General features: G+C 39.0%; 1 protein-coding gene across 1 annotated transcript in view; it reads right to left on the reverse strand.

Moving 5' to 3' along the window:
* Positions 1-1,408: 1,408 nt before the first annotated feature.
* EEFSEC (eukaryotic elongation factor, selenocysteine-tRNA-specific) overlaps positions 1,409-24,068 on the reverse strand; it is a gene marked incomplete at its 5' end in the record, with an annotated part of 89,901 nt that continues 67,241 nt past the window's right edge. The window contains one exon of the mRNA XM_010292575.1: positions 1,409-1,593. Within this exon, the coding sequence (XP_010290877.1) occupies positions 1,409-1,593 (185 nt within the window). The remainder of the gene's footprint in view (positions 1,594-24,068) is intronic.

Raw genomic sequence — 24,068 nt, forward strand, 5'->3', positions numbered from 1 at the left:
ATATCCTCTCAATAGCTGGTATTTTTGCCATTTGTATCCACTTCAGTTACCTGGAAATTAAAAGGAAAAGACTGGAAAAAAACCCCAACAGGATCATGTTAGCATAATGGACTCATACCCATCAATGGATATTTTATTAATAACACTATTAATAATATAATTATAAAAATATTATTAATAAGAATTAGAGCAGCAATCTATTACAAGTTACATATGTCCATGTGCAACTAATGCACTTACATTATATTTGTGGTCATCTACGTCTGGCTTCAGCGACTGGGTCACAGGCTGCTATTTAACATCAACAAGCAGAAGTACTCTCTTTGTTCAAAAGGCAGGAACTAACATTTCCCGTTCTGCCAAGCCTGAGTCCAACTTCTGTTCCAGACTGCAGTTTTTGTACCTGTGGAATTATTGGTAGTTTTCATGTTAAGGTGTCCTATGCTTTGTAAATAACAAAGAAGGGATATTACTAGTGCTCTCTGTTTTTATGAGCCTAGGACATGAAATTGAGAGGAAGAACTAAAGCAGCCATGAAATCCCTATTAAACAACTAATGGTTTCTAAAGCATCTTGGAGATATTCATTTTACAAGGCTTATGCTGCAATCTTCTATCATTATTTTAATGAAATAAAGCCCTTGACTATTTCCAGAGGCAACTTTTTCTTTCGCACACAAAAGACATTTCGGTTACAAAAAAAGAAAACAATTCTGGAGTAGGATTCACCACAGAATAAGCAGGAAATTCAGAAAAGCTATATAATATGTCACTGAAGATAGGTTCTGAACTTTTGGAACAGCAAACAGAACAATTAAGACTCTCAGTTACATGCATCATTATGTTTAATATGAAAAACATTTCCAGATATAAATCATATTTATAAAAAAAAGATCCATACCATCTCAGATAGCATCTTACATAGTTGCAGCTGAAGGAATGTGAAACATCCATTTTAGGTTTCACCTATTATATCGTGTGCTTTCTGTCCCCCATTTTGCTCGGGGAGGTAAACCTAGACTAATCAGCTTCACTTTGTGGGTCACATGAAATTCACATCTTGACTAGATTTAGATTAATATTGGTGGCAAACTTTTAAATCAAGAGAAACTTCAAAACAATTCTCCAGAACACCGCCGCCATTAGAACACACACCCAAACGTGCTCATCTGGCAGGTGACATTCTCTGAGAGGCCGTAAAGATTCAAATGGCAAAGATGACAAAATAAGCAGATTCTACCAGCACAAAAACAGATTGCAGAGATTTTGGGCACATAGTCAGCAGGAGCTTCCAGGCTCTGTTTGTGAGGAAGGAACAAGTCTAATGCATTCAGACAAGAAACACATTCCACCTGAATTAATTTCAGAGTCTGGTCTTTCAGGTGCAAGCAGAAGCCTCTCTTGCTTTCTCAGGATTGAATCATTTTCTTCTGCATGTCAAAGACATATCTTTTAAAGAGAAGAGAGATAGTAACAGGTTGGGCTGCATCATTCTTGCTGCTTTCATCCTCTTTGGTTGTATCCCCCTTCCCTGCCTTAGATTTCTTCTTGGAGGCAACAGTGAGAAGCATCTTGGTATCTGGTTTCAGCCCATCTGTAAAAAAGAAGAACATGCATGACAAACATGCTCAACATCACATTTCAGTATAGCTGGAAAAAATGAACGGGCAAGTAAATCAGATGCACTACGAAAAATCACATTTCTGCATCACACTTCTGGAATACGGTAACTCACATGGAAAATAAAAGAAGCCTTCAAACATAGTTCACAAAAGTGATACCCCAAATCCAGTGCAGTATCCTGACTGTATCCTTCTACAGCTTTTGAAGTATTAAATACAGGCAAACTTTTAAACAAGCCAGACCAACTTGCCTGGTGTAAGTCTTTTATTCAGCAGACCTTTCCTATTATTTACACACATCTCCCAAAGTTTCTTCTCATCACTACGAATATTTATAAAAATGTAAGTCATGAACAAAAAACAACAGCTGGTAAAATACTAAAATTATATAGAGTCCTTAGAGTCAGAAAGTTCTTGAATGTCTTTAGTCTATTTCCCAGACTAAAGGAAAGCACACCGTTTAGGTTTTAACAATTTATACAGTTCCATGTTGGGGTTTTTTGTTTGGTTGTTTTTTTTTGCTAAAAACCAAAGTGTATTTGTTAAGGAATTCAGCTGTCACATTTTAGGGGAACTAGAATTAACCTGTGTAGGACTCTGGGACTCTAACTGAAGTCTTTCTCCAGACATTTGTACCAAGCAAAAATATTTGTACTTTTCTTCCTAAATGACTAGTGTTTATTACACTTTTGTATTTCCTTTTAACTCAACACATTGGTGCCATTTTAGATAAGAAATGCAAGGCAGCAAAGCCCAAAGAAACACTGTAAAACAGGAGAGAGGCAGCTCCTACTGCTCCTGAAGAATTGCTTTCTTAAAGCAGAAGACAGCAAACTCTTTGGAAGCTTTACTCAGCATCACCCGAATACGCTACAATGTGGTTCTCAGGCATTGGGCCAAGTTCAGTTCAGGTATTTTTAACCTGTGGTGTCATATAACCTTATCTCAAACACTTAATCAGCTTCTCTCCCCTCATATTGAAATTCAGATGCGGATTCTCATATCACAGCCTGACAAAAACATTGAGATGCTTATGATTTACTGGAGACAGGAGGTCTACAACCACAGGTGATTTGCTCCAGCACAGACACATCTAGAGGCACTTACAGCTGATTGCAGGGGAATGCGGCACCAGAGCCCACCTTCTCCTCTTGCTGTGTCAGGCAGCAAGTTGTTCCAGGCAGCATCCCCACCGCATGGCGAAGGGAAGGGAGGGAACGAGGAAGTGTGGAAGCAAAACCAGGGAACTGCCGGTTTGCCATTTCATAACCAGAGGTTGTAAAATGGCCCTCACGGCCCACGGTGCACCCATGGGGATGCTTTTGGACATAGAGGGATCTTGCTTTTTTGGAAAAAAAAAAATTAAAAATGCAAGAGCACAAAAGAGGAGAAGAGCAACACATTTCGTATGTAACTAAATTACAGTCTACACTAAGCCTGCAGAAGTCCAGCATAAAGCAGACTCAACTTTATATAGTTCTGCAAGATCTTGTATTTCACAGTCAAGGCAGCTGCCATTTTCTCTTTTCAAATGGCAAAATACAAAAAACCAATGATTATTTCGTTATGAAAATAATTGAGACTCTTCTATCTTGATGGTTGATAATTCCAATAACGACTATCTTTGCATGTGTAAGGTTCAATTAATCATACTAGATAATATGGTGTGGCCTGACCACATATTTATTATATAGTTTTATTACATTGTATAGTCATGTTTGATATAGCTGTTTCAATTTTTTAATTGGATGCTTTCATATAAATCCCATTAATATTGTTAGCCTGACAATCACTCCATCACAAAAAATAATTTATCATTACATGAAAAACAACTATTTACTATTTGGAAAGCTCCAAGAACATTTTGGGTGCTGCTAGAAAAAAAATAAACAGCAACAGTCAGAAAAGAAGAAAACAAAATGAAAACAGCAAAAAGAAAGACCTCACACAGTCCCGCTCTCTACCTTTACAGGTTTTATTTCGTATTGTATGTTTTCTACTGTTTTGACCAACCTAATTGTAAGTGTCCCTGCACAGGGTTTCCTCCATTTTCCTGGGAAGACCATTTATTTTCTGGATACAGAAACATTTCACTTTGCTTTCTAGTTGGTTTCCCTTTCTGGGTCTTATCACTATTACTAACGTTGCTGTTACTGGCACATTACTGTTTAAGAAAGATGTTTAACTAAACCCTCTCAGAAAGACACACTCTAAATTAATTAAAGTAAACAAATCCTAACACACTTCTGTTTATGTTAGCAGGCTTCGCAAGACTCTAATTTCCAAAAAACGCTAATTGGCAACACAGAGAGAGGAAGGGAGGAGACGTGACATTAAAATTGCAGCCAAAATTTTCCCTTGCGGGTATCTGAACGAGGCACCTAGGCTGCTGCCGCAAGCCCTCATGCACGCCCGCAGGGGCACGGCGATGCCCCCGGCTGGGTCAGCCTCTCGCCCCGGGGCCGCACGCGGCTGCGGCAGCACGTGGGGGAACTCCCAGCCCCAAGGATGAAATAACCACTTTGGACAAACCAAGCTTCAAAACCTGCCAGTGACATCAAGTGAGCGCTCGGACTGCCCAACACATCGGAAACCCGGTACATCACCTTAAGTGTTTAAACAAAGAATCTCACGTTTGAAAAATTTCATTTTCAGGAGACAAGGATACGCTGCACATGGAACTGGGCTGCAGAAAATGTATTTAAAACTGAGCAACCTCACCTCTTCCACCCTATCACTAACTTCCACACACGCAGAAGTAAAGATACACCTCACCCGCAACCCTTAACACCTCTTTGGACTCAAATACAGTATTATGGGTAAGAAGTTTACAGCAGAAATGGAAGAACATGGTAGTTCCTAGCAGTGAAATGATGGGCTGACGGCCAAAGGCAGCTCAGGTATTATTAAACTCACAAGGTATCTAAATTACCTAATCAGATCCCATGGCCCTCATTCTGCAAACAGATTAGGTGGCTGGCATCGTACCCTAACAAACAGCATTTTCTGTTCTTCTGCTCTGGTGCCAGGAGGTCTAAGGGCTGAAGAGGCTCTGTGACGGGGAGCAGCACAAAGGAGCAGGCGGGGAGAGACAGGCGGGGAGGCACAATCAGGGCTTCATCTACCTCCGCGGATTTCTCGCGTTACACACAATGCATACTTTACATTTTACAAAACCAAGGAAATGAAGGGAAATATATCTGTCACCAAAGAAGACATCAGACCTTTAATAGCTGAAATGACGGATATTTTTAGATGGAGGTCTAGTTTAACTTACTTACATTAAGGGTCTAATCTCTCCTGAACAATAGCTATGTTAGCTTGAATACATAGTGAGAAATCTGTTCCATTAATTAAGTGCTGCCTGTACTGCTTGGATTTGTAGCAAATGTTAATAGATTTTTTTTTTTCTTCCTCTGTTGGACAATTACTTTATTTTGCCACGTTGCTAATGGATTAAATTGAAAAGGCCCGTGTGTTAAAAAAGACTTTAGCCTCAAAGTTCTAAGAAACGCCTTGCATACAACAGTGGGAAATACCTATATATTAATATTATAAATGGGCAGTCCTCAGAGGCACATAAGATATCTGAAAGCTTAGCAAATTCATTCCCACCCATCATAGCTGTAACAAGAAGCACCTAGACAGGTCTTATGTAAAAGGTACTTGTAGCATCAACTAACCCAGGTTAGGTATGAAAATCTAGTTGTAAAATATTTTTTTTTGTTGTTTCAACTCCTGTTAATAATTAACAAATAAGAATACAGACTCTTAACATACTACCCTTTGTCTCAGCACGGTCTCAAGGGTTTAATGCCAATTGAGCAATTTATAAATGCAAAAAACTAATAAGTGAATTTTCAAATTCAAATGAAAAGTGATACCTCATCAGGAAAAATATTCTCCGATTCTAAGAACAGTCTCACATGCACAAAATACAGGATAAATGCAGTATTTTACACAATTTGCACAAATAAAAACTAGGTTTAGTGATTTGCAGCACCTTGTGTAGTTAAATGCATTGCAGCCCGGAGTTTTACAATTACTCATGCAAGAAGTCTGCATAGAAACATGCAGATTTCAATAACTTCATATGGAAATTTCACACTGTAGAATTTTGGACCCCTTCTTGTGTATAAATATAGAAAATAAAATTTGTTCTCCCCCCACTCTGAAGATACTCATATCTGCACACATTTTAAGGTTTCTCTAATGCTTCATTTTCTCCTTAGCTTAATCAGACCTCCCTGATTAACAGGGACTCAGAAAGCCTTGCGATAAACACCCCAGTGCTGACGCCGGGGGTGGCTGGGTCGGGCCCGTGGGCAGGCTCCGTACCAGACTGCTGGCCAGCAGGCAAGTCACAACAAACACGTAAAGTCTATAAATGTCCATAACCAGCACCATTTACTTTTGCTTTGTTTTTACTACTTCAGCTGGAAGGAGGCCGAAAGCTGATACAACATCTGCTCTTCTAATTCCTTTTGCTATTCCAACTGCAGGATGAAAGAACACTGCTGTGCTTTTTCCCCATATACATTTTTATTTCAACTGTTACCTGTAAGCTTGGATCCTACTTTACCTTTTACATGATCTCCCCACTTCACATCCTCCTTCACTTAATATTGTCTATCCTTATCAACATCCTGTCATCTTGTCTTTTTTTTTTTTTTAATTTATTAGTCTTTTGCTCCTTGAAAAGGTCTCCAAGGGTGGTCTCTGCTCTTTCTCCTAAAGTCCAGCTCCTTCTTCCTCGTCTCCCAACTCCCCTTGCTATTCTGCCCTTCAGGAGTTTTATATCTCTCCTTTTCCAACTTTCATTTTTCAGATTTCCCATCTCCACATTTCTATTTCCCATTTCCACAGATCTCTTCAATATTTAGGAATAGTTCTGTCTCCTTCAAAGCTAATGAAACACTGTATTTGAATGGAAGATTTTGAAGACTGAATGCCAGACACATTGCAGATGAGAAGCAAGATAATGCAGTATCTCCTTGTAGTGCAGCCAGAGACGGGAGTAATTTTTAAGCAACTGATAAACACATCATTGAAAACAGGTGTAATAATATAGGTGCAGGGTATGCTCTCCAGCACAGCCAAGGAGAATAATTTATTTTGCTCAACTTCAACAACTCCCTTCTCATATGCACACTTGTAAAAAAGCCTGCTGCTCACTATCCTAGCTAGCACTGATCAAAATGAAGGTATTTGCACAGATGATTACACAGTTTTCTTACAGCATTACAAATTGTAACGGGGAAAAAAAATTCATGCTAAAAGATTCAAGTCTTCCAATTCATGAGAACTTTGCTTTCAGATCAAAACTAAAAGTTCATCCTACCAATAGAAAAAAATCAGCAAATGTATTACACCAGCTACCTGCAATGGTACTTGCCATGGTTTGCTGGGAAAGCACTGGCTCAGGATTCTTACCACCGTGTTAGGAAAAAACCCAAAACCACACTGAGGCTACACCAGTAGCTCTTGCTGGAATAGAAGATGTTCTTTTTTGCACTCAACATTAAGAAATTCCTAGCTGATACTATTTCCAAACCTCCCATTCCATTCAGGAATTTGTGAGCAGAGTTTCAGTGGGAAACTGAACTCTGTTCTTCCCTTCTGTAAACAAAAAATCCTATTTACTTCCTTCGAACACTGCAGGTAGAAGACTCAACTACCTGCAATTTCTTGTTTCCTGTCAACATTCACATATTAAAAAAATGACTGAACATCAGATAACAAGTTAACATAGCGCATTCAATGTTAGAAATAATTTTTATCTGAGGCAAATGTAACCTTTCAATATGACAGGCAGACATTTTTCTTTTTTCCCCGAGTAAAGGGAAAAAAAAGAGCAAAACTTGAAAGAGGCAAAAGGTTGGGGATAATCCCTCACTCACAATGGATTATTCGTAACAGCTGTTTTTCACAATTTCAGGATTTCCTTAAATTGAACCCTCAGAGCCTGAACCCTCATTACACAGTTAAGGAGTGTGTGCCTGCATCAACTCTCCTGCTAGCAGAGAGTACAAAAGCCGGTTGACCTGAAAAATCAGAAATAATTAGAGCCCCGGATGGAGACGTCCCTGCCACAGTCTGAGGGGCTGTGCTTGAGAGCGGACAGAGACCTGTCTCTCCCCCTGCTTACTGCAATGACAGACCATTAAAAGGAAATAGAAACTTTTTACTAGTACTGCAGGACTCAAGAATCCAGTAATTCAGCACAACACAATTATTAACTAATTCAATTATTTTTCTTGCAATAGCTTGGTATGTTCATCGAAGACTCAAATTAACCATACTTACCCATGTTCAAAGAGAGGTACAAGGTTCAAATACAGCATTTATCTTTTTCAGGTTCTGATCAACTTCAAAACAAGAAGAATAAATCTATCACTGGTTTCTGTAAAATTAAGAGAAATGCCAGTGGTACAAGTGTCGGCTCTTAAGAGTCCCACAATACACTACCAAGCACACACTTGTTTTCCACCTAGTCCCAAAATACGTCAGCAGTTCTAAAAAAAAAAATCATTATTAATTTGTGCCCTAAAAAAAACATTAAAAGCTCATGCAATTACCCCTGAAGTAATGTTCTGGAGTTTTGATTTAAACAAAAAGCAGAAGCATCCCAAAATCAGAAGATCAATTTGCCCAGCCCCTCTTGTTACACTTACCTCTGCAGTCAGACAGAAAAGACAAGAATAACAGAAAATGTAACATCCTCTTGCTTGAACTCTTTAAATTAAGCCACTAGGTAGCAACTCTGCTTCTCTTCTCCTCTGCTAAAGATACCCAAGTTCCTACCTTTTGATTTTGTTCAAGGTACAGTGGTTATTTTTCTCCTTCAACATGATCAGGAAAAAGAACATCTTTGTAAGCCTTCCGAGAAAAAAAGTACCATGTTACTCTGCCCATAAACACTGTCGTAGGAACATCAGGTATGTCACATCACATCAGGTAGCCTGGATGACTGGTCATCTAGAGACAGCTGCCCTATCTAACTTGGCATCCCATCTGCCTGTCATTAACATGTGGTGCTTCAGAAAAAGCAGCAATGAAGTTTGTCTCCTGAGCTAACTAGAGCCTCGGATCAGGTAGGAATTCTCTACCTGACATCAGGGTCAATATGTCAACACCTACCAACCTTTCTAAGCCAAGAGATTTAAGTAGTGCTCCTACAAGAGCCGATCTACTCTGCTCCTAGGTGTTCATCACCACAACAAGCACAATATGATTACTTAGACAATTTCAGGGTCATAGTTGACCATAGATCTACTGAAGAAACAAGGGATACTCGTTTCCCTGCTAACGTCAGAAGCTCAGGATTTCAGCTTCAATTACTTTCACAGATCAGGCAATGAATTTGACTTATGTAAATCCTTTCACAATTCTCCAGTAATTCTATTTTGAATTCACACCACCTTTTCCACATCTCTTGTCAGCGCTCTCAAATATTCTGCTTGAGTTTCAAACTCCATAGTAGATTCATTTTTCTGTTCTGACTGGTATGAGATCTGCTATCATCATCTTGCCTGGCATGTGAATATTAATAGGACTACAGCATGAAGTTGGTTGGGGAGAGCAATCCTTCAAGGAGACCGGAAAGTAGATTCCTTCACTATAATAGTGAGAATTATACTAATGCCTTGGTGTGGTACTTGGGGTGTACACAAGATATCCATAACTCGTTGTTTGATGACAGAGAACAGAAAAAAAAAAAAGGTCTTAAAGACACTTTAAGCAGAAGTGGACTGCCCCATGTCCTGACCAAATCTGTTGTGACAGCCAGCCTGCATCAGCAGAGTAATTCCTGCAGTCTCAGCTTGGTAGACTCTGTTTGGAAATCCTTAACTACTAAAACATTTTCCCATAAACTGGGGAACAGCTGCCCCATACCACATCACAGAAGGCTGCAGTTCAGTGGTGAACTGAATTGAGTCGTGTATCAATTTGTTAAGTTTATATAGGCTTTTGGACTGAAAGACATTATTATAAGAGGTGGTACTACTGGAAATAACATGGATTTCATTATGGGCTCCTACTTAGCAGTGAAAGAGCTACTCTTCCTTGATGAGGAAGACAGAAGCTGTTTTAATTCAAGAGGCTGACCTAGGTGAAGTTCAGGCCAAAGCTGTATTTGGAAAACTCTCACATCAAGCCGGACACAACCCTTTCATGCTCAGTGCCAATTCTACACAATGGCTTGAACTGCACTCTCCAGCAGCCCTTAAAGGCACATTTTGTATCTTGGCGTTTGCTGCAAGCAATCAAGAAAGAATGCAAGAAAACAAAACTGTTTCCCAAGCACTGTTTGCTGGTGCCATAATTAATATAATCAAACAATTCCACAAATTGCTTCCAATTGCTGGCGTCACTTTCATGTGCAGAGCCAGACTTTCAAAGAAGGGCCCTTCTTGTCCTACATCCTTACACTGGTAACCCTCGCTTCACACAATAGTAAACAAGACCTCACTAAATAGTATAGGGTAATTTGTACTGTAATAGGTCCCTAAGGCACCATGGACACAATTTGAAATGCCATCTAATTTTTCTTTTTAATTAAAAAAGCAGTTACTATATTTAAACAACAACACAAAAAAGTTCAGAGAGGACAGATTGGAGTTTCCCACAGCTCTCTGGGAGTTTTCTCAAGGTCAGGAAGAGTTTTATAGGCTCAATTGGTACACATTTTTTTCTTTAATTAGTCTGCCATACCCTCTGCATGAAGTCAGCGTCTTGATTTTCAGTCTGATATTTTTCATATTGCTAAATGGAGCACAGACTCCAATACACCACCATATCTATCGGCTGCTGAATGGTTATCGATGCCATACTTTCCTACACATGCCTTGCCTGCCCCTTCCCTCTCCTCTCTGAGTCCTAAACTTGTCATCTACGCTGAGGACGCCCAATACCACATTGCATTGAGAGCGTGCTACTCATTCAGCTCAATACTTCCCAATTTCCAGCAAGATGATCAGGATATATTATCTGACTTCCCAAATTTACACAACATAACCACATTCTAACAGTTTGGAGTTTCCCCCCCCCAAATCAAATCTAATAATCAAACACCAGATACAAATGCACCACTTATCTGTAGCCATGTAGCAGCATAGATTTCTGCTCTTGGACAAATCCCCACCATGTATCATACCACTGCTCTGCAACCATCTCATTATTTAAGTAAGTTTACAGATGATTTAAGTCTACACAAGCCCACACACTTTAGAAGGATGTTTGCAATTCTCACAGTGGTTTCTCCAAAATGCATCCTAACCCAACATACCCTTCAGCCACAAATAACAGCTCTGAAAATGAAGTGACATACTTGAGATCTTAATTTCTTGGCTAGCTGGCCATAGTGCAGTATGAGTAGGTTGAGAGTACCAAACCTGACCCTGTCTTATAAGGCCAACATGTATTTCAGCTGTTACGTTGTGCGCCACAACCACTTGTTGGCTGAGCCCTCCTAGGGCAACTCTCTAAAGACGATGTTATACTTCACACTCCTGGAACATAACTATGACTTGTACGCTCTGCACAATTTTTTGTTTCTGTATGCCAGAAAGTAGCTTTAATACAGATCACATGGGAGACACCAGTGCAACATGATTACCAAGTCCAGGCTACACCAATTAAGTGTACACACAATACAATGGATCAACCTGCAGAGCTACAAGACAACCACTAAGGTAATCTTTTTGGCCTCAAAGCCAACATTGTCCCCTTAGCCTAAAGGAAAGGATTTTCAAATTAATTTCTGCAGGGGCTATATATGTGCTTTCAGTACATTAACAAGGCTGCAATTATGCCAGCTGATATATCATAGCAGCAATTATTTGTAAACTGTTTTCTTTGATGGCCACTTAAGGTCCATGCAGTCACTGAGATCATGCCTAAGCACTATACTCATTCTCCCAGCATACTTACAGGGAGCAGCAGCTCTCCTACTGATGCTGCGCTTCTAGTCTGCACATTCTTCAAACTCCCTGAAGCAAAAACCCAGTGCATGGAAAATGCCTAGTGCACAACAAGAGCAACTGTGAAAAAACAAGCAGACTAATAAGGACATCAAATTATTAATACAAATATATGCAATGTAGTTGGAAGCCTGGGAACGTAGACAGGCTTGTTACAATTCAACAATAGAAAAATTACAGTCAGGACAGCATGAAACATCCAAGACCATTCAAAACAGAGACACAACAGTGTCTTAAAATCACAGTTATTGTCACTAGATCCTTAAGAAACATGCAGACACCAACACGATGAGTAACATTTGGGAGCATCTGTGATGACTGTTGTACAGGACAGACTTTCACACATTTTACTGTGGTGGTGGTCCTTGCTGATTAAATCCTCAAATCAAGATGGACAAAAATCATAAAAATGTCCCAAAGAGTACAGCTAGGTATAAAGAAATAGATCAAGGAATCACTAAGCATATGAGCTTTCATAATTTTAAACCCCATAGAATCTCATGGTGGGATTAAATTTATATCCAGTGAGGGAGATCTCAGGCCAGAGCCATTCAGCAGCAGGCCAGAAGATACCTTCGACTGGGTTTTTTGTCAGCATCCCAGTACATATAAAACAGTAAATAAACTAAAACTAAAAATGCTCACACCGTGCACTAAGGTGAGCAGAAACAACTGAAAAGATGTTTTGAATTCAACACAAGGGACTAGAATTTCATCAGCCTAGTGAAAAGTCAACAACAACAGAAACAGTACCAGTACACAATCTCTCCTACAGCAGCCTTTCAGAAATGCACACACAATGCAGAAAAGTTCAGGTTAGCAGACCTGACACAAAATCAAAGGCAATTCCTTACAAAGCAGCTTCAAATCAAAGTGCTAGATCCGCAGGCCTGGCTGTAATCCTCCCATCTTGCCTGCAACTCTTGATGGGGAGTAGGCACCACAACAGCCTGTTAAGCTGGACCGATTCCGCTGACGTATCCCAGGCATCTGCTGCTCAGCGCTGGTCCAGAGTTTAAGTTTGGCGATATTCATCTTCCCCTAGGCTGCCTTCATAAAGCAATCCTGAACAATGGGACTTCAGAATAAAGAATAACACATTTAATTTTTTTAAAAAACTTCTAGGCAAGTACCTTTAATGCGATTAGAAGGGGGAGGGGGATTGGATAGCAGCTTTTTCTTTTTTATGTTATGTATATTGTGTGTAAACAAATATGCAATTTGCTTTAAAAAGATAAGGTGATTAAATTTTTATCGGGCTTGTACTCTGTTGTCACCACAACAAAGAGAATTAGGAGACGGAAAGAAAGGCCTTTTTATTTGAATTATGCTCTTACCAGAGGTTCTCTACAGCACAGCTGTAAAGCCACTCAATGTTCTCCAAACAGGCCCTTTGATTGCGTTTTATTCAACTTGTTTGCATTTGGAGCAATCGAAAGGAAAAGAACGCTCCACATTTTGATGTCTTAATGTTCCTTAATACCTTCTTTAATTTATATTAAGCTTCTTAACTAGGGTGATGAATTCTTCAAAAACAATAAAGACCTAGTGCAGAAATCTTTCACACACCACGAAAATTGAAATTATAATGTATTCATGGCTTTTTTTTGTTATGAAAAAAACATTATTTAGAAGAAAGATTTGAAGCATATAAAAAATCCTGAAGTTGTATGAAAATTACTTGATCCACAGAAATACATGAAAGTTCAAACTAATTATTACAAGGGAAATAAAATGTTGTGGGAGATGGAGGAGAAGAAACAGTATGAGAATGTTGGCTTACTATGAAGTTTTCAGTCTTTTAATAACCTATAAATTCCTTCTCTATGGCCTTCAACAAAAAAGGACTGTGGAAATTTGTATAATTTTGTTTTACCAAGATAAATTCAGATGTTTGCCAGTTCTTCCTCCTTTACTATTCATACACTTCTTCCCTAAAAATGTCTCTTCACGTTCACGGTTCCACAGCGTATTTCCCTCCCAGTGTCTTTCACAGTCTACCAAGACCAACAGCACACGCTGAAACCGGTGAACATTGCATTGGAGCACTCAATCACCCACAGAGGCAGCAGCTTCACGGGGCACGTGCTCCTGGGTGAGGTTCCCAGATTGAAACACCATTCACAGGTGGATCTCAGTCAAATGGGAGGCAGGCTGCATGAGAAAAGCAAGAGTCATGTAATAAAAAAAGTACAGGAGAGACTACTCGAGGGACAAGACTGGATGGGTTTGTTTTTGTAGGCGCTGCATGTTTTCCAGTTATAGTCACAGGATGCTCAGTCTGGTTAAGCTTCAAACACTAATTATGTGGCCCACGTAACAAAACTCACTCTCAACAATTCCAGTGTTCTTAAAAATTCCTTCTATAACAAATGAACACAGCTCTCCATTGAAGCCCATTATGGTACAAATCAGCCTTAGCAAGGAACATCCAAAAGAGCCCATTCTTGCTTCGCTTCCCAATCTGTCTATTTTACTTTTAAAAAAAGGGCGTTCCAATGCAATACATTTTCAGCAATGTGCACACGTATAGCTACAAACACCTCACCTCCCCCTTTTCCTCTGCAAAGAAAGTCCAGAGAGGAAACAACCAAGCCACAGTTGGTACTTCTATGAACAACAACAGCCCAGAGCTCAATGAACCCTAAACAACATCAAATCATTTGAAATATCCTTGAAATAACATATTTGAAAAAGGACACACATTTTCATCTGGAATGATTGTTATTTTCTGTCGACATCCACTTACTGCTCACCTACCTTCCCTGAGTCACGTTTTAAGGCAAATTCCAGGAAAACTCAAATTAAAACCTCCTGACAAAGCTTGCCACATTTACAAAATGCTTGTGAAAAAACTCGCTTAGCTGTACCAGCAATCAACTGGCCAGAATAATTAAAACAATTAAAAAAAATTCACATGCTGCAGTTACCATAGAGTAAAACAATGCTGATCGTAATCTAACATGGATGCAGCCCAGGTGAAATGCCACCTCCCGCTCCTGAACAGGGTCACACCGTACAAGCGCAGAAGCATTAAAACCTGAGTTTAAGAGCACATACGGATCCCCACAGCAAAACTGAAAAACCTCTCTCAACAAGTACCAAGAAGTTACAGACTTTGTGCCATCAAAGGTGGCACAAAACAGCTTTACAAACCAGAAACACGTCGTTGCCCTCTGCCGTGGTATCGTGTCTCCTTCGCATCTGTCCTACAAACTAACTGCTGCTTGTGCAGAAACAGTGCAGAGAGGCAAAGTAATGCTAAAACAGACAGTTATTGAAGCACAGTAATTATCTTATAACTGGTAAAGCCTACTGTATCCCACTATTAAAATTTTCATCTCCATTTTTGTGAGCAAGTAGAAAATTTTCATGTCCAAACCAGTATTTATGTATGTAACCAGTTAGAAGTCTTAACTGTTGTATCTATGAAAGCTTGTGCCTTTAAGCAGAAATGATTCATGAATTTTAATTTGTTTTAAATGTTGAAAAATTCCATCCAAGTTAAATTGAGTCAACAAGCCAGCAAAGGATGAAGACATGTATCTGTTTTTTATTTATAAAATAAAAAACTCAAGTCTATACATTTCTTAGTTACCCACAAATCCTCCAGCAGTGAAAAAATACTTCACAATAACTAAGTTCCCTGCATTCCTTTTAATTAAGACACTATACTTTTCCCCATCCGGCACATGCTGGTTGAGCACCATTAGCCTTAACTGAGTCTTTGTACTATTTAACTGCTACTGCTTTAAACTGTTCTTATACAAATGAATTAGCCAGTGATTTTGAAAACTGGGAAAGGGAGGAAAGAAAGATTTGCAGAACAGAAACTCTTCCTGTAAGCTGCTTCAATACCATTAATCTCAAAAAATGCAAGAAGTCATCAGCCCACCCTCCAAATAAAGACATTTCAAATTCATATCAGCATTATTTTTAATGGCATAGCTTACTTATATTCCCTTTCTCAATAGCAAGACTTTCAGTACAACTTTTTCATGCTTTTTCTCACTGATCAAAGACCAGAAATAAACTTTTGAATCCAAAGTTAATGTTTTCTAATAATTATTTTACAGTACTCGAGCTCCAAATAAACAGCAACACTGACAGAAGTCAAATACAGACAAACCATCACATGTTTACATAAAGGGGCAAGCATACGAAGTCAGACTTTAATCCAGATAGCACAAGTTGCAGAGATAGTGTGACACAGACCTAGCACATGTAAGAACTTAATACCTCTATCCATGTCCCAGCGATACTTCCATTTTTCTAGGCAAGCACCCAAGGGCTGGGTTTCCTTCCTCATTACACTCTTCCTGGGGCACAGACTGTTCTAAAACCTTGTGAAATAAAGCATCGGAAAATGCAGGTAAAGCCTCTAAGTCCATGGGAAGCAGATCATATTTAAGGCTGAAGGAGATGAGCTTTCCTGAGCCATCCCAAAAAAAGACTCTCTTCATCTTTCTGAAAGTTCCAGGCACTGATATTGTTTAGAAATAAGATGTAGGCAATTTGCAAGGCTCAGATACAGAAATTAATAACAAATGTCCTGATGATAGGTGGCATCAGGCTGGAAGAGAACGAATTACAGCAACCTAACTCAGAAGATTCCCACTACCGATGCCAATCTGTTTGAGTGTCTGGGTTTGAATCTGGCAGTGAGAAGGAAAAGGTTCACAACTAGTATTTCAGGGTGTTACAACAGCCAACCTAGCTCTGTGGACTGACGACCTGGATTGAAGAGTCACTGCACATTTCCACTCACCCATTCAATTGCACTGCAAAAAAAATACAGCCCCCACAAATAAACTTGGTGTTTCTAGGGAGTGCAGTAAAAGGCAGCATTGAAGGACAGGAAAATCAGATTACAGAAGATGTAATATGACCAGCCAAAACACACAAACAACTTAAAAACAAATTAGCCCCATTACCAAAACCACAAAGACAGCATCTTGTGTGATGACTGTTGATTTCATTGAGTTTGGGTTCTAGTAGAGTCCATTTCAGGAGCAGGAGTTCTCACATCTCAAGATTTATTTTTCTTGACAAATAATTGTTATATATTTGTCTTGTACTGACATCTCAATGTTTATGATATCCTAACTTACTCAGAGACAACACAGAAATATAGTGTAACCTATCAACCTAAATGACTTGTGCGTGACCCTACCAAAGCATTAAATATCTTTTGCCCACTGAGTTTTGCCAGAATACTGGATTTTGGGGGGAAGGAGTGGGGGGGAAATAAAGCATAAGGCAAATTCATACTCAAATTACATTTTTCTCTGAAACCTCTTCTACATCTTCTTCCTAGCTCCCATTATGATACTGCTCCAGCCAACTTTGCACTTCACAGCATCTAAAAAGACATGCAATAAAAGGAAACAGTGTCCCTTCCAATACCCATCTGTGCCTGTGTTCTCTATTTAGACCCCTGCCTCAGGGTTTTAATTCTCTCCACCCTTACTCTCTAGTTAGCCTCAGTGGTCCTGATGTCTCCACTTATTGCTCAGGGCAGAGCTGATCAACTGCAGGTTCTCTGACAGCAACCAAGAAGCCATTTACAATTCCAACAGCTGTTACTGATTTTGCAGCAGAATCATGGCAAATCTGTGGTTCAATCCCTCCCTCCTCAGGCAGAGGGAGAAAACAATAAGAACAATTGAAAAAAAAAACAAAATAAGAAAAGGGAAGGACTGGGAAAGTGTCATGGATAAAGGAACAGCCCTAGCTGATAACCGTTTTGGCTGCACAAAGCCAGCAACATAGAGACTATTACACCATGTTAAGTCAAGCCTGAGGTCCTATCTTATCCAGGTTCCTTCCTTACCAGCAGACACTGGAGGAGGAAGTCTGCAGCACACAGCAACATGAAGTCACATTCTCCTTTCAAAGACCTCGGTGCCCTGCAGACAGCAGCACAGTGCAGAGCAATCAGGTAACACACGAGGAAGCAGTCCAGCAAGGAAGCACATCTCAGTGCAGGTTAATTTGGCAGACCCTTCCTCCTTCTTTGTTAAGCTATTTCAGTCTTCACAGATCAAAATGGAAACAGCAGCGTTCCCTGATCCATATTGATGATGAAGGAATTAATATAAAAGTGTTTGTTTTACACACAGTTCATCAAGGCTACGGATCTACAGTAAGTTTACATTAATACTTCTGCTGCTAAAATTCACACTTCAGTAAAAACTCTTGAGGAGAAAGAAAAATCTGAGTCTTTACAAAAATCTACCAGATGCACTCCCTTGCAAATAAGTTTAAACAGTAAGTCTTAACCAGATTTTCCTCAGGACAGCTATCCTTCTATGCTTTGGAAGAAACACGGGATATTATGGGGAAGAGCCCAACTCTTTGTAAGGAAACCAGATATAGTCTGCTCGAGACACACAGGTGATTAGAATGAAGCAGCATCTTCAACTCCCTCAAAAACCCACACCCCAAAAATCACCCTCTATGTCTTAAATGCACATACTTAAGACAACCAGTGTGGTACCCAAATTCTGCTATAGGTGCAAGAAAAATTATCAGTTTGCAAACAGGAATAAACCAGTCATTTCCTGTATTGGGCAAAAAGATACTGAGCAACAAGCTCATCAGGATTATTCCTGCAGCAAGTCAGAATGAGAAGTATACAGCAATTACTTTTAGGGTCTTGCTTCATATTTACATGAGTCATCTTCAACCTAACAATGTTTTTTTAATAAAAGACAGCAGAAATAAAACCAACACCCAGATGAGACCTGCTCAACTTGCAACTCCAAAGTTTACTTATAGTGAATTTCTTTGGAGGAAAAAAAAAAGCCTGAACATTAGAAGAACCTCTTGGTCAGCTGTGCTGACTTCTAATAAAGGATAGTTTGTGCTCTGCAATCTAAAATTATAATGGACAGGCCACTCTATTCCCTCCTTTTATTCAGTCCTATTTTCACTACTCCGAATATATACTACATAAATTTGTATACTCTTTAACAGTAGTTAATCTTCAATTAAAATACCTAGAGCAGAAACTAAGATAACTGGTTTAAAAGGTAAAAGCTTATTGACAAAAAAATGTATTCTTCATATTGCCTTTTTTAATTCTGCATATTAAAAATGTCATTTTTATGACTTGAAAAAAATCTTCAGGAATAATGAAGGCTAACAAAAGACTGAAGAGCAGTAATTTAAAAAGCTCCATATGTAGCATCCTGATTACTGTATCAGTCCCATTTCCATAACGAAGGGAGAAGTCACCAAACTGCTGCCTGTCCTTTCTGATGACAAGGAAAGGGCAAAGAGGACAGCATGTTTTCAAGGCATCATCCTTCAGGCTCTAAGGGAAGAATAAGAAGTCTCCTGCAGGAGTGGGTGTCAGTGTCCGGCGGTTTTCTGGAATACGGTAACCCCAGCTCTGGTGGTCCCGGCACATGTACTTAATTTGGAAGCAGCTGGGTTCAAAAGTTTATCCTCACTTTTTGACCTGCAAAGGTTTAGTGTGTGGGCGTGCACATAAGTGTGTACATCATACCACACAAGCTGAAGATGTGCAGCCAGTGTGCGAATGTGCGTGTATGGTTTTGCACATAGAACATATTGCATATTTTTAAATACCATAACGTTATCCAGTACACGCCAGTGATGCACACTGCATGAGAGTTCAGCCTTCCCAAGCCAAATATGGCCAGCCTGCATTTTAAAACTCAGCCAGCTTCTGGATTTTTTTTGGCATAATTTCAAACACACATTAAAGAAAGAATTTAATTGCAATACTACCTATTGAGATGGAATAGCATCAACATGCTTCATAGAAAATGCAACAACCAAATCCGCAAGTCTGACTAGATTAATGTCACTAACACGCCTATCACAGGTACACCTAAGGAATGGATCCAATGGCCAGAGAATTGTCTTCACATTTATAGTGTTTTTCACCACAGATGCTGCAAGCTGAAAATGTAAGTGAAGCAGCGGTGAAGTAAGGGAGGCAGGAAGACTAGAAGGCACAAGGAGCCTGGGAACCTCCGAGCACAGTAAGTTTATGACAAAACCAGTGACAAAAGCAGAGTCACAGACTGGTGGAATAGTTAGAGCTCAGAAGAAATAATGTATTTGCCAGCCGACATCTGAATATTTTCTTGAATTGCTCTAAAGCACTCTACAATTGCAGGCAGAAATCCCCGATCTTGGCACAAAGGGTATACTTTTCAACCATTTGTCATTTCACAGCTCAGACACAGAAGCAAGTTAGTGCCTATCAGCTGAGCTTCGGTAACTGCAAATATACTCCTCAGCACATCACATGCACAACAGAACATCTTCACTGGGACGTGAAGAGATCTCTAAGGTTATGAGTTTACAGCATATTTGTGATGGGGTTTGAGCATTCAGACAGTCACTATCACTGAGTTTGAGCATTCAGACAGTCACTATCACTGAGATAAACAGCAACTCATCAATCCACAGAAACATGACAGTATAGTTGAGTGCAATAGTTTTCTCAGCACTTATGTTATTTTGAAATCTTAGATCAATTGTTTACAGAAGCTCTTCACTTGTGTTCACAGCAGTAAGTGCTGTACATACCAGTGAATCTTTAATAATTCCCAATAAGCAGCATGTACGAAATAGTTGTTAGTTTTGTTTAAAAAAAACAGCACACATAATGGATAAATAGTTCATGATGAGTAGAAAACACAAATTTTCAAACAGAACAAGCACTTTGTGTTTGTTGATAAAGTTGTAACTTTCAGTCAGAACTACACAACAGTAACTCTATTACAAACCAGTTCCAAACACACCAGGGGAAAACACTTTGTATGCAACAAATCAAGTAAAGTATGTAGGCATAATGGCATAGAAAATAAAAGTTTTTTAACAGAAGAGCCCATACATCAGCCATTGCAACTACGAATTAAAACATAAGATGGTGCCCCAGGGGGAACACTTAGCACAAAGACGCTACAGACGGCAAGTCTATGAAGACCAGACTACTTGACCAATGACAAAAAATGCAAGTCTCTTCAAAAGTTCCAGGGAAATAAAGTGAAAAGTTAATGTTCAGAGCCATTGTGCATTTCAAACTTTCTTGCAACCTAAAAACCTATCCAGTTTTCCAGGGAAAGTCCCAGTTTTCAATGAAAATGTTTTATCATTGCATTAGCATCAAAAGGTGAAAAATAAGGGTAAAAGCCCTCCAAGAAAACAAAAATTGTACTTTCATTGTTATACAGTCATCATAACATCTAGCAGTACAATAAAAGCAAACAAATAAAACAAAACTCACTGAGCAGTAAAAGAGAGAATAGGCTCTCCGATGCCATGCAAGCCCTCAGGCTGACAGCTCTATGCAAGCGATACCAGCGCTTGCTGCTGCATGTGACAGGGACAGCACATTTATTCTCTTATAAGTAAACTGGATTCTACCTGTTTTGTAAGTATAAATTGGGAGTAACTGTAGACATTCAGTCATTGAAATGAGAATACAATTGAACCAGTGACTGTTGCTCAGGACAAGGAAAACAAAGGAACAAGTACTGCCTTACAGAAGCCGCAGTTGCTTGCTCTTGTTATTATAACTTGCTCTCAGGTTATTATAGTCCTAATGGATAGACATTTGGATTGGAAATTTAAAAATCCAGATCTAAGGAGTTTTGCTTGTTTGGCTTCTATCAGTTCACGGTATCATTTCATCTCAGCTTCCGCACTTACAAAATGGAGTTAATAATGCTACAATTCTTTATACAACACCTTGAAATACACGGCCCTTTTTAAAATCTGAAAATCTACATATTATTTATTAAGTTTATAAAGCGTTAATTGTTGATGAAACAGCCTGTTCCTTTTAATTTCATCTTTAAACAACTCCACTGAGATCTGTAGATCTTGATTTATTTCCGATTTTACAAATTTTAAAAAAGGCTTTCCATGGAGATGTAATTCATGAGTTTAACATTTCATCAAATATGCTTTTGTTAAGTGCTGTTGAGCAGGCACATTACTCAAGGTCATAAACTTTAAGTCAAATCACAGGCAACTGAGCAGCTCCTGCCCTTTTTCTATGGTCTCCATGCCTACCACAGAAAGCCAATTATTTTACAACAAAACTCGAGAAGTGTATTTCTTCCCCTAAAGGCGTATTTGTTCATTGTTTCACTATTTCTGCTTCCAGAGCATGAATTCATGTCTGCAGTTTGTATTTTCCCATCAGAATCACAGTGCTTGATCCATTTGTACACCAGCAAGAATCATGTTGAAAGTAAATTACATCTTTAAGCAGCATTAACTGTTGATCAATGTGAAATTTAAACCACGACAAAAGAAAACGTAGATACAGAGTTCAAAAGTCAAAAAAGAATCAGAAGTATCTCTCAACTTGCCACGGCTGTGGGTCTTCCAAGGTTGCCAGTAAAAAAAGAAAAGCTCTACATTCTTTGTATTTTTTAGAAAGTTAAGAATCATGTCTACTACCAGTTTCTCTACCTGCACTCATTATGGCTACTTTTTGCCTACAGTATATTGAGCAAGTAATTAATAGCCATTTCTTCTACAACATAGATTGAGAGAGAAATTTTCTACCTTTTGTCTGTTATTTTGGGAGAGTCTGTAAGAATCTCTGGTGTATGTACATTCACTATTCCAATATTTTTCTCCAAAATTATTCACAAGAGCAATAAAATCCTGCCATTAGCTTTTATTTTCTTTAAAGCTTAACTGAAAAAAAGGTTTACAATAAAATAGCATGTGACAAGCCAAGAGCTGCTACTTCCATTGCATTAAAAGTTAGAAACAACCTTCTAGGCTTTTAACCATAAGAAAAAAAAAGACAAAACCAAAACAAATCATCACCACCCTCTTCTTGTAGCACAACAAGAACTAAGTGAAGGAGCAGGCCAGATCCAAGAGAGCAGCCCCTCCAAGCCTTACACCTTGCTCCCATGAATCCATAAGCCTTTACAGCCCCTCCTATGGCTGGAGCAAGCTCTACTCCTGTTAGGAGGCATCTGAGAAATGAAGTACCTATGATGACATGGAAGTGTACCAAAAGCAGTATAGCATGCAAACTCCCTACCAGGGTATCAAAAACCAAGCATGAGTTATGGTTGTTATGCATAGATGTATTAACAAAAGAAAGGACATAGTCTACAAAACATCTTCCTTAGTACAGTTCTACAAGGTACCCTCACTTTATACAGTCAAAGATCAAGTGTCATTAAGGGCAATGGAGAACAACTTGTGGAACTTTGCTGGTTATACTATCTTGCTGTGGCAGAAACACTGACGTGAATCAAGTGCTTTGAAATGGGAAAAGTCCTGTCACAACAGAATCAGGAGGTACCACAGAGTGAAAAAACTGATAAGATGCATTTGCTAAAAACTTGATCTTTTTGTGTCCTTACAGCTGTAAGATGCTAGAAATTAAGGAGAATTATTAGATCATCCAGGGAGCATCTCAACTTAATATAGGCTATTTCCTGAAAGTACATTCTTAGTTACCTTACCAGACTGTTTTACAAATCTTAATTAGGTAACCTCCAGTTTTCTTCTGATGATTAATCCCCAATGAAGAACAAATGCAATGGATCAAAACACACCACTATGACAAACAATTTAAACAAAAAAATTATCAACAGTCAATGACAACAGGCTGCTCGCTGACCTGGTAACTAACCTAATATCAAACACACTGGAAAAGCTCCAGGAGATGGTCTTATACCAGTTATAAACAAAAACTCCAGAGTCCTCTTCATTGCACTGCCATAAAACTGCTGGCAACTTATTTAATCTCTGTTCCACATCTTTGGAACACAGGTAATACTTTCCTTCACTGGGGTAAAAGAGAATAAACTCCATCTGCTTTCAGGCACTAGCAGGAGGACTACCCCTACAAAAGGACAGGGAAGAGGACTTGAAACAGTTACTATCCATTATGCTCATACTTACATGATTAATATAGCAATAAAATTCACATATGAATGTACAAAAATTCAAACTGTCCAACTTTGCCCAGAATTACGCCAGACAAGAACTCTGCATACACTGCGTACACTGCCAGAGCTCAACAGTCTTCTGCAAAAAGCCATGCCTTAACCTCTTTACTCTGTACTGAGACAGGCACAGATTGTGGCGAGTTATTTAAGCATCTCAGCTGTTTGAATTCATTCTTACATCAAATATATTACTCTTGTGACTCCTATGTTTTTTTTCTTTCATCACTAGTGTAACATCTGCAGAAAAACAGTCCTGCAAAAGTAAATAGTTTCCTCAAATAAGCAACAAATTAGATGGTTATGAGGAGTGAGGATCTAGATGTCCAGAAAGCCATGATTATTACATCAGCTCCATTTTTAGGACAAGTCCCAATATGTGCTAACATAAAAAACAGAAGTCATGGAAATACAGAAACAAAAGTCTCAGGGTATTGTTTTGTACTAAAATAGATATTTCTATTTTTAGGGGAAAAAACCACCAAACCAGCAAAT

The sequence above is a fragment of the Phaethon lepturus genome, unplaced genomic scaffold (genome assembly GCF_000687285.1).
Source record: "Phaethon lepturus isolate BGI_N335 unplaced genomic scaffold, ASM68728v1 scaffold7838, whole genome shotgun sequence".
NCBI classification, from domain to species: Eukaryota; Metazoa; Chordata; class Aves; order Phaethontiformes; family Phaethontidae; genus Phaethon; species Phaethon lepturus.